The 9961-nt window shown below is 53.0% G+C and overlaps 1 protein-coding gene across 2 annotated transcripts in view; it reads right to left on the bottom strand.

The window, feature by feature from the left end:
* Nucleotides 1-306: 306 nt before the first annotated feature.
* Nucleotides 307-9961, bottom strand: part of ZW10 (zw10 kinetochore protein) — a 16469-nt gene continuing 6814 nt past the window's right edge. For both annotated transcript variants that reach the window (XM_087706491.1, XM_087706490.1), the window contains 11 exons: nucleotides 9699-9842; nucleotides 8792-8983; nucleotides 8466-8638; nucleotides 7219-7401; nucleotides 6262-6500; nucleotides 5092-5163; nucleotides 4057-4214; nucleotides 2764-2894; nucleotides 1807-1938; nucleotides 1450-1652; nucleotides 307-919 (listed from right to left, as the gene is read on the bottom strand). In XM_087706491.1, coding sequence (XP_087562617.1) covers nucleotides 799-919; nucleotides 1450-1652; nucleotides 1807-1938; nucleotides 2764-2894; nucleotides 4057-4214; nucleotides 5092-5163; nucleotides 6262-6500; nucleotides 7219-7401; nucleotides 8466-8638; nucleotides 8792-8983; nucleotides 9699-9842 — 1748 coding nt within the window. In that variant the 3' untranslated portion in view covers nucleotides 307-798. The remainder of the gene's footprint in view (nucleotides 920-1449; nucleotides 1653-1806; nucleotides 1939-2763; nucleotides 2895-4056; nucleotides 4215-5091; nucleotides 5164-6261; nucleotides 6501-7218; nucleotides 7402-8465; nucleotides 8639-8791; nucleotides 8984-9698; nucleotides 9843-9961) is intronic.

The following is a 9961-nucleotide window of genomic DNA, read 5'->3' as shown; positions in this document are numbered from 1 at the left end:
CAGGACCACCAACCCAGTGGTGGAATTAATTCTTTTTTACTGCCTGTTCTGTGGGTGTGGCTTGGTGGGTGTGGCAGGGGAAGGATACTGCAAAATCCCTATTCCCTCCCCATTCTGGGGCTAGCCAGAGGTGACATTTGCCGGTTCTCCAAACTACTCAAAATTTCCGCTACCGGTTCTCCAGAACCTGTCAGAACCTGCAGGGATCCCACCCTTGAACCAACCCCATCCCATTTTCCCTTCTTTTAAATCCACAATCTCACTCCCTTCCCCACCACCGCAGAGTAAAGGAAGAGTAAGAGCCGGTAAAATGAAGGCCGCTTTGGCACTTTAAGAGCCTTGAAAGGCTTCGGGCTGGAAGGTTGGTTTCCCTCCCTCCCCCCCTCCCCCCTTCAAGTCCGGTGTGCTTTAGCAGCCCCCCCTTGCAAAAGAGAAGCGATAAGGTGCGTGTGAGGAGGGCTCCCTTGGAAAGAAGCTGCATAGAGGCCCTTTCTTCTCATCCGGCGCTTGAGCTGCCCAGAGCTCCCGCAAGCCACGTGGGCTCGGCCGAACGGAGAAAGCAGGGCCATGTCCAAGATCTGGGATCTTCTTTGGGAAGGTGATCCAGTCGGCTGGTCACAGGTTCTGCTGGGAACAGGTTCGTTTTCTGAAGTCCACAGATGGGGGCCATTTGTGGAACTTGATGGGCTTCAAAATAAGACCTCAGGCCCAGCCAGAACTCCACAAAGGGGAGACCGGGGAGGGGGCAGCCTCAGCTGCAGGGAGCGCAGCCAGGACGCTCTTCCCCAGGCGCAAACACTACTTGATGCTGGCCAAGGCAGCCGCCCTCCGCTCCGTGTTCTGGAACAAGGCCCGGATGAGGTTCTTCACTTCGCTGGGGGAGAACTCGGCAGCCAGGGGCCCTTTGCTGCCCGCCCACCTTCGGAGGAGAAAGCGAAGGAGAAAGCTGTGATTTTACCATATATATATATATCTAACTGCTATTGCTATTGCTAATATGGTGTATGGAAAGCAGAAGAGCGAATGACAGCTGTTCTGGGTTGAGAGAATGATAATGGACAATACAAAAAAAAATAATTCTGTTCAGATGTAACGGTATCCTTGTGGTTATACGAAATATGAAATTAAAATAAAACAAAAAACCTTTTCAAATATCCCAAAGCAGCATGGAACCGTCACCCCTTTAGTGGTCCACCTGCTTTGCCTAAGATCAGGAGGTGAGCAACGATGCCAACTTTCCCACCTGTGGAGTCCAGGATTCCTGAGCCAGCAAAGGCGGGTTCAGGAATCCTGGGAGTTGAAGTCCACAGGTGGTGGCGTTGCCAGAGCTGCCCACTCCCGGACTAGGTTGAATTTCCTGACTGGGAGGGGCCCCAGCGTGGAGGGAGAGGCCCCGCCCCCTCTGCCTTCCATCCTTCCCCCACCCCCACCTGCACCTGGGATGCTCACCTGTCCACGATCTCTTGCAGACTGGCCTGGAGGAGCAACATGAGCTCCTGGAACATCATCCACTTGGGCACGTAGACTGGCACCTCCTCCTGGAAGGGCCGGTTCTCCTTCTCCTCCGGCAGGGGCACGAAGACCCGGGGCCCCTCGTCCACCACGGTCTGGCACAGGGCGTGCAGCCGGTCGGCGTTCTCGGCGGAGATGTCCTGCAAGGGAGGCGGAGAGGCCGACACCCCGTTTGGATCTGGTGAGGCACCACGTCAAGAAGCAAAGCCGGGCCTCCGGCAACGTGTTTGCACGGAGACTCCTTCACACACACACACACACAGACACACAGAGCGTGTCGTGCTCAGTCCTCACCTCCAGAGCAAGGACCCGGCTAATGATTTCCACCAGGGCGGTGTTCAGCAGTGTCCCCATGGCCCGGCAGTAGATATTCACCGGGAGGACATCCTGCCAGATTTTGCCCAGCCTCTTCAGTTGGTGCAGAACCTGGAAGAAAGCCAAAGGGCCCTTTTAGCCTTTCGGGGGGGGGGAGGAGGAGGAGGAGGAGGGAGGAGAGGGAGGAGGAGGGGGAGGAGGAGGAGGAGGGAGGAGAGGGAGGAGGAGAGGAGGGAGGAGGAAGAGGAGGAGGAGGACTGTGGGGTCCTTGATCGCCCTCTGAGCTTAGTTATTTTCTTGCAGACATTTCATGACCCAACTAGGTAACATTATTAAGCGAATCGCCGCAGTTCATACGTCAGTCACACGGTTGTTAAGTGAATCGGGTTTCCCTCACTGGCTTGGCGGAATGTCGCAACAAAGGGGAATCACGTGACCCGAGGGACACTGTGACCGTCATAACCCTGAGTCCTTCTGTCAAGCACCCAAATGTAAATCACGAGGCCAAGGAGGTGGTGGAGGCCGCACTGGTCGTAAGTGTGGAAAATAGTCACTTTTTCCCCCAGCGCCCTTGTAACTACCGACAGTCACTAAATGAACTGCTATAACTCAAGGACTACCTGTATTAACTAGTGGCTGCTTGAGCCTAGTGGAAAGAAGGGTCTTTTTGTATACAATGCATCGTTCGCACCCAGCACTCGCGGCTGCCTTCAGAGGGGGCCACTGGACACAAGCACAGCTGCCTTCAGAGGCGGGTGGAGCATTCAGGCAAGCATCAATGTGGCGCCTGCAGGAGGAGGAGGAGCCGGAGGCTGCAGGGAGGGACCCCATGAGGTGGGGGGGGGAGGCTGTTGCATTCAGGGCCTGCTTGAGCCACCTGATGGAGTCTGGGGGCTAATCTTCCAGGCTCCGCCCAGCACCCGCCCCGTTCCTGACCTGACGGACAGCTCTGTTGGCCGCCGAGTAGTTCTCCTCGTCGTCCAGGTTGGAGAAATTCCTGGAGATGGACAGCCTCTCCAGAAGCTCATCCTTCTGCACCCGCATCTGGGCCAGGAAACACTTCGTCCCTGGGGAGAGGAAGAGGAGGCCAATTGGGGGGGGGGGGAAGAAGAGAAATATCTTGGTAGGGAACCTGACAACCACCCCAATCATCATCATCATCATCATCATCATCATCATCATCATCATTTTGCAACCCAGGTATCTTATTGTTTTTTCAGAGAAAAAACAGAGAAAAAAGGAGGGAAGGAAGGAGAGAAGGAGAAGAAAGGAGGGAAGGAAGGAGGGAATGTAGGAGAGGAGGGGGGAAGGGAGGAGGAAAGGAAGGGGGAAAGGAAGGAGAGAAGAAAGGAGGGAAGGAGAGAAGGAGGGAAGGGGGAAGGAGAGAAGGAAGGAGGGAGGGAAGGGGGAAGGAGGGAGGGAAGGAAGGAGGGAAGGAAGGAGAGTAGGAGAGAAGAAACGAGGGAAGTAAAGAGGGAGGGAGGGAAGAAGAAGTAGGACCGTTGTAAGATAAGATGGATCTATGGGATGTTAAGAAAGCAATCTTCAAGTATATTGTCAACTGTAGGGAAAAATTGTTATAAATACATATTATTAATAACAGTTATGAGATCATATAATTGTGAATGTATATATGAAATTGATAAAATTAAAAATTAAAAAAAAAACTTTTGTTTCTTTCCTCTTCTCTTGCACCTTTTCCCATGAGATTTGACTTCTAAAGTTCTCCATAAATATTATTTTAGAAAAAAGGCTGTTTGCATTTTGGGACGGTTCACCCAGAAGCACCACCCAAAGGACTCTCGAGAGAGAGAAAAACCTCTGTGGGGTGAGAGCAGGGGTGAAATTCAGCAGGTTCTGACCAGTTCTGCAGAACCAGTAGCAGAAACTTTGAGTAGTTTGGAGAACCGGCAAATGGCACCTCTGGCTGGCCCCGCCCCTCTCTATTCTCTGCCTCCCGAGTCCCAGCTGATCGGGAGGGAATGGGGATCTTGCAGTATCCTTCCCCTGCCACGCCCACCAAGCCATGCCACACCCACAGAACCGGTAGTAAGAAAAATGGAATTCACCGCCCGTCCCTTTCTGGGGAACACCCTAAAATCTGAACCGGGTTCAACCAGGGAGGGACTCGGGAGAAGCAGCCAACCAGACGCATTTGGTAACGTTGGAGTACACTTTAATGCAGCGCTACACCGGGAAACCGCCTTAGCTTGAGAGGCAGAGACTCACCCAGTTTCCTGAACCCGGGCACCAAGTCGACGAAGGTGGCCGTCCCATCGCTCAGCCGGCTCCTGAACTGGTGGCCCATGGTGAGGAGGTGGTGGGCGATGTACATGCAGTTGTTATGGTGGAGGGCAGCAAGCTGGGGAAGCTTCTGGAGGTTTTCTCTGGGGGGAGGGGGGAGGGAGGCAGGGAAGAAGAGAGGAGGGAGGGGGTGCTTAGAGAACGTGGGGGTCTCCACACACGCAGCGCCGTTTCCCTCATGCGATTCATTGGGTATGTTTTTGAGAAGTTATAAAGACACCTGTGTTTTAAAGCAGGGGCCTACAAACCTCGCCTGGCGGACTTCAACTCCCAGAATCCCCCTTTGATTTCCCCCTTTTAAAGGGTAGAACCGTGATGGCGAACCTGGGCACGCGTGCCGGAAGTGGCACACAGAGCCATCTCTCTGGGCATGTGAGCCATTGCCTGCTGCTCTTCTGGGGTCCAGCACACCGGCCAGCTTCTCTTCACATGTGCCGGGAGCGCCAGAGGCTGGAAGGGCAGCTGCGCATGTGTGTGCTGGGAAGATGATCTCCCTGTTCCTGGGGTGCGCCAGCTGGTCTTCGCGTGTGCATGCGTGCCAGAAACCGGAAGACCAGGTGGCTGGTGTGCAGGTATGCGCCGAAAACTGGAAGACCGTCTCCCCGGCTCGCACACGCGCAACTGGGCGGCTGCTCTTCCACGCACGCTCCCGTTTCGGGACTTGGTGCCGAAAAAGTTTGCCATCAGTGGGTGAGAAAGTTCTTAAGTGTTTTAATGTAACTCCACCAATTTAAAAGGAGAACGCAGTAGAGTTAGTCCTCTTTTAATGACCTGTTGCTTAGTGACTGAGGTTGACGCGAGTGCCTCGACTTATGACTGCCAGGATTTCTGATGGGAAATCCCAGGCTCCGTTGACGGTCGCTAAGTCGGGGACCGCCTGTAATTCAACAGGTTTAAGCCAGAGCTCTGCCTAGCACCCCCTCTGGGCTGATTTCCCCCTCAAGGACAGCCATCACTCACTTATGATACATGGGCACCACGTCGCAGAAGATGTGGAAGATGTTCCTCACCAGGTAGAAGAGCTGGATGCAGCTGCCAGAGAAGAGAGGAGAGAAGTTGGGTCACATCTGCTTCTCCAGACCCCAAAAGGGGGGGATTGGCCATTCACGGCAGGGACTCGGTGGAGGGTGCACAAAACGGACTGTGGTTCCAGCCTGTAGAACTTGTGGACTACAAATCCCGGCTCGTGAATGGGTTTATGAGTAAAGGAGTCCTTCGGAGGAGTTGTGCCTTCTTTCAACGAGTCATTTCCTTCCGCCCTGACATCACACGGGAACGGTTAGCATAGCTGCTTCCTTGATGGGCACTATGCAATAAAGGCATCATGAGGACGAGGAGGAGGAGGAGAGGAGGAAGAGGAAGAAGAGGGGGAAGAGGAGGGGGAAGAGATAGAGGAAGAGATAGGAGAAGAGGAGGAAGAAGAGGAGGAAAGAGGAAGAGATAGAGGAAGAGGAAGAAGGAAGAGATAAAGAGGAAAAGGAAGAAGAATAAAAAGAAGAGGAGGAAGAGGAAAGAGGTAGAGAAAGAAGAAGAAAAAGAAGAGGAGGAAGAAGAGGAAGAGATAGAGGAAGAGATAAGAGGAAGAAAAAGAGGAGGAGGAAGAGGAGGAAAGAGGAAGAGATAGAGGAAAAGGAAGGAGGAAGAGATAAAGAGGAAAAGGGAGAAGAATAAAAAGAAGAAGAGGAGGAAAGAGGAAGAGGGAGGAAAAGGAATAAAAAGAAGAGGAGGAGGAAGAGGAGGAGGAAGAAAGGAAGAGATAGAGAAAGAGAAAGAAGAAAAAGAAGAGGAGGAAGAAGAGGAGGAGGAAGAGGAGGAAGAGGATAAGAACAGGAAGAGGAGGAGGAGGAGGAAGAAGAGGGGGAAGAGGAGGGGGAAGAAGAGAAGAGATAGAAGAGATCAAAGAGGAAGAAACAGAAGAAGAGGAGGAAGAGGAGGAAAGAGGAAGAGATAGAGGAAGAGGAAGAAGGAGGAAAAGATAAAGAGGAAAAGGAAGAATAAAAAGAAGAGGAGGAGGAAAGAGGAAGAGAAAGAAGAAAAAGAAGAGGAGGAAAAAGAGGAGGAGGAAGAGGAGAAGAACAGGAAGAGGAAGAGGAGGAGGAGGAAGAAGCCTAGGTGGGAGATGAATCTCACCATTGGTCAGTGCTGGCAGAGGCTTCCTGGAGCGTCTGATAGGCCAAAGCCATCAATCTCTGGACCGAGTCGCTGATGCGGCAGGTGGGGAACGAAAAGGTGTGGCGGCTCAGCTTGGTCTTGTTCTCCAAGTTGGTCACCTGCCTGAGAAGCAGCTCGGATCCTTCCGGAACCTTTGCCTGGTCCCCGGCTCCAGAGGCAGGCAGGGCGGGGAGAGCTGGCAGAGAGTCTGGGCTGACCTGGGGAAGGAAAGGAAGGTTCCCTTGGCTTTGTTCGGGGCCAGTCTCCTAAACATGGAGCCCCCCCGGCGTTCCCCGTAAGGATTCAGAATATTTTTTTGGCGGGGGGTCTGTCTGAGGGCTGGCAGATGCCAAAGGCAAAAATGCAGGTGGTTCTTCTCTCTCCCAACCTAGTTTTGCTCTCAAGACTACCTGCCACCAGGTAATACAGCCTGGAGACAGGTGCGCCAAGTGGATCATCTTGAGAATATTTCTTGCTTAAAACAGATCTTAATTCAACAAGGACTCACTCTCTCTCTCTCACACTCACACTCACACACAAGCCTGACTTATACACCAAGTACCCTGTTTCCCTGAATATAAGACCTCCCGGATAATAAGCCCCATCGGGCTTTTGAGGGCAATAAGCCCTCCACCCCAAAATATTGCAGACACAGCAGCAGCCACGAGGTGACCACGCTTGCCGCCTCCTGCACCCCAAAAATAATAAGACCTCACTGAAAACAAGGCCAAGCGCTTATTTCGGGGGTCAAAAGAAAATAAGACCCAGGGTCTTATTTTCGGGGAAACATGGTACCTTTCTTCAAGACAGACGCGGACAAGAGAACAGAGGATCCGGTTGCTTTAAGCCAGGAGTTCTCCAAACGTCAACTCCCAGAACTCCCCATCCAGACACCCCTGCTTTAAGTGAACCACCACCACTCCCATGCTCCACTACCTTCACGGTGTTGTGTATCTCTGAGGTCATCAGGTTCCTGGCTGCCATGATGACATCTTGGCATTTCTTGTTGGCAAAATGGCAATTCACGTTGCGGGCATAAGTCAGCAAGTCCATGGAATCCTCCGGAAGGAAGTTCATGTCTTTTAAGGCTTTTTCAAAGTCTTCTGTTGCTGTAATAACCTGGAGGGAGGGGCGAGGGGTGTGGGGGGGGGAGGTATAGAAAGGTTATAGGTGATTCAATTCAATTTAGGCGGCCCTCTCCGCCACCCACCCCCCAAAAAACAGGCAGGCCACATCAATTATTTAGCTATTCAGCCCCCCCAAAAAACCCCTTTGTTGTTGCTGAGAAACCTTCAGCCGGCTCGCTCTTCGGAAAGGCTACAGGTAGTCCTCGACTTACGACCACAATGGAGTCTGTTGTTAAGGGAGACATTTGTGAAGTGAGTTTTGCCCCCATTTTACGACCTTTCCAGCCACAGCCGTTATGGGAATCACTGCACTTTGATCTTAAGTGAAACCTGGGCTTCCCCGCGGCTTGTCAAGAGGTCGTAAAAGGGGAATCGCGCGGCCTGGACCGTCATAAACGTAGGTCAGTTGCCAAGCGTCTGAATTTTGACTCATGTGGCAATAGGGAGGCCGCAAAGGTTGTAACTGTGGGAAACGGTGCCGCCGTAACTCTGAATGCACCGCATTTTTTGGAGTATAAGACGCACCAAGGTTTTGAAGAGGCAAATTAAAAAAAAAAAGGTTTTGCACTTTGCAAACCTCCCCAAAACGGCCTGTTTTTCACAAACAGGACTGTTTTTTATAAAAAATAAAATTAAAAAATGGCATGCATGGCCTTTATGAGGCTTCCAGTGTGCTGCTGGGGGGGGGGGGGCGCAAAATGAGCAAAAACCTGCCCATTTGTGCCCTCCCCAGCCCCCCAGCAGCTCTCTGGAAGCCTCCTAAAGGCTCTTCATGGCCATTTTTGCAAAGGGGGCGGGGTTTCGGGAGGCCAAAAATGCTGTATTCGGTGTATAAGACGCACCCAGATTTTCACTCTCTTTTTTGAGGAAAAAGGGTGCGTCTTATACTCCGAAAAATACAGTAAGTCAGGACTAGCTGTGTTAAGAAAAGTGTAATTTCGGTATTTTAACTTCAGTCTCCTGGGCAAACCTCCTCCTCCTCCTCCTCCCTAATTTAGGAAGCAGCCCAGAGAGAGACGGGGGGTGGTCCCAGAGGCCAAAGGTCGCAGCACCCACCTCCGTGTACTGGGCAAGCTGGCTGCTGTTGCTGGGGATGGAGTGCACCAAGCAATCGCAAATGAGGCAGTCGGACATCTTCTTCCAGATCACGTTGCCCAGCACCTCGGCCAAAACGGGCCTGGGGTCGGTCTCCTCCCCTTCCTCTCCCTCGCAACGGCCCAGCGGTGTGTCTGGAGAAGGGAGAAAGCTCCGTGGTTCCTTCGGCAGCCTTCACCCGGCAGGAGTCAACGGCAGCAGAAGCCCCCGGGGTCTTCCTGGGGTTCGTTTCCTATGCCCCCCCACCCCCACCCCCGGTTCAAGCCAGTGTGGGATCAGGTCCTTACCCAGCAGGTGTTGGTGGAGGACTTTGAACACCGATTTGAGCTTGGCAAAGACTTCCAAGGGGGACGGGTGACCCAGGCTGGAGCCCACAGACTCAAATCTGAGTGTGACGCCATCGGGGGGCTCTTCCACCGAGAGCCGTAAGGAGGGGCAACAGACCAAAGGCTTGAGGATGTGCTTCAGCAGTAACTGTCCTGGCGAGAGGGAGAGGGAGAGGGAGGGCAGTGAGCCAGGCTCGAAGGGCAGAGCAGTGCGACTGTCATGCCCAAAAGCCCTCTTTTCTTTTTGGAATTCAGGCCTGCCACACTTTCTACAATTCATTTTCTACTGTGGGGAAATGGACGGTTGCAGGAACTGGGCCTGGCTAGTCTAGTGAAGAGAAGGACCGGGGAGACATGAAAGCAGCCTTCCAATATTTGAGGGGCTGCCACAGAGAGGAGGGGGGAGGGGTCAAGCTATTTTCCAAGGCACCTGAAGGTAGGATAAGAAACCATGGATGGAAATTAACCAAGGGGAGATTCAACTTGGAAATAAGGAGGAATTTTCTGACAGTGACAACAATTAACCAAGTTGCCTGCAGAAGTTGTGGGAGCTTTCAAGAAGAGACTGGACCACCATCGGTCAGAAATAATGTCGGGTCACCAACTCGGGCGGGGAGTTGGACCAGATGACCCACAAGGTCCCTTCCAACTCTGAACAATCCGTATCTCACACGAAGCATTGCTGCCTCTCCTCTTTGTCTTCAGTTAACCGGACAGCGACACATTTCTCTCTGGGAGATAAGAGGGGAAGAGGACCCCGGAGGAGGAAGCTACGGCTGAGGTGCCAAATCTAGAACATCTGGACACCAAGACCAGAAACCGAACCTCTTGTCACACTCAGGAAGCTGCTGGAAGAGGAAGGACTTACCAAAATGTTTGAACTTCATCTCCAGTTCCCCCAGGATGGCGAAAGCCTGCAGGACGGTGGAAACGCCTGGGCCTGTGGCCGCCTCTTCCGTGGGCAGGCGCAGGTGCAGCTCCGTCTGGGTAGCTGCCTCCAGGCAGCTCAGGTCTACGGGGAGAGCGGGAGAGCACCGCCCGGGTTACAGCAAACCACGGTTCCAAAGCGGCAAAAGAGCTGAAAGAGCTACTGGCCTCTCCCTCCAGTCTCCAGTCATCCCAAGCCAGGAG

This window comes from Thamnophis sirtalis, unplaced genomic scaffold (assembly GCF_051295495.1).
Source record: "Thamnophis sirtalis isolate CommonGarterSnake01/CBP01778 unplaced genomic scaffold, rThaSir2_p1.2 scaffold_2, whole genome shotgun sequence".
Taxonomy (NCBI): Eukaryota; Metazoa; Chordata; class Lepidosauria; order Squamata; family Natricidae; genus Thamnophis; species Thamnophis sirtalis.
Note: the sequence above shows the minus strand (reverse complement) of the source record. Positions and strands in the feature narration are given on the sequence as shown.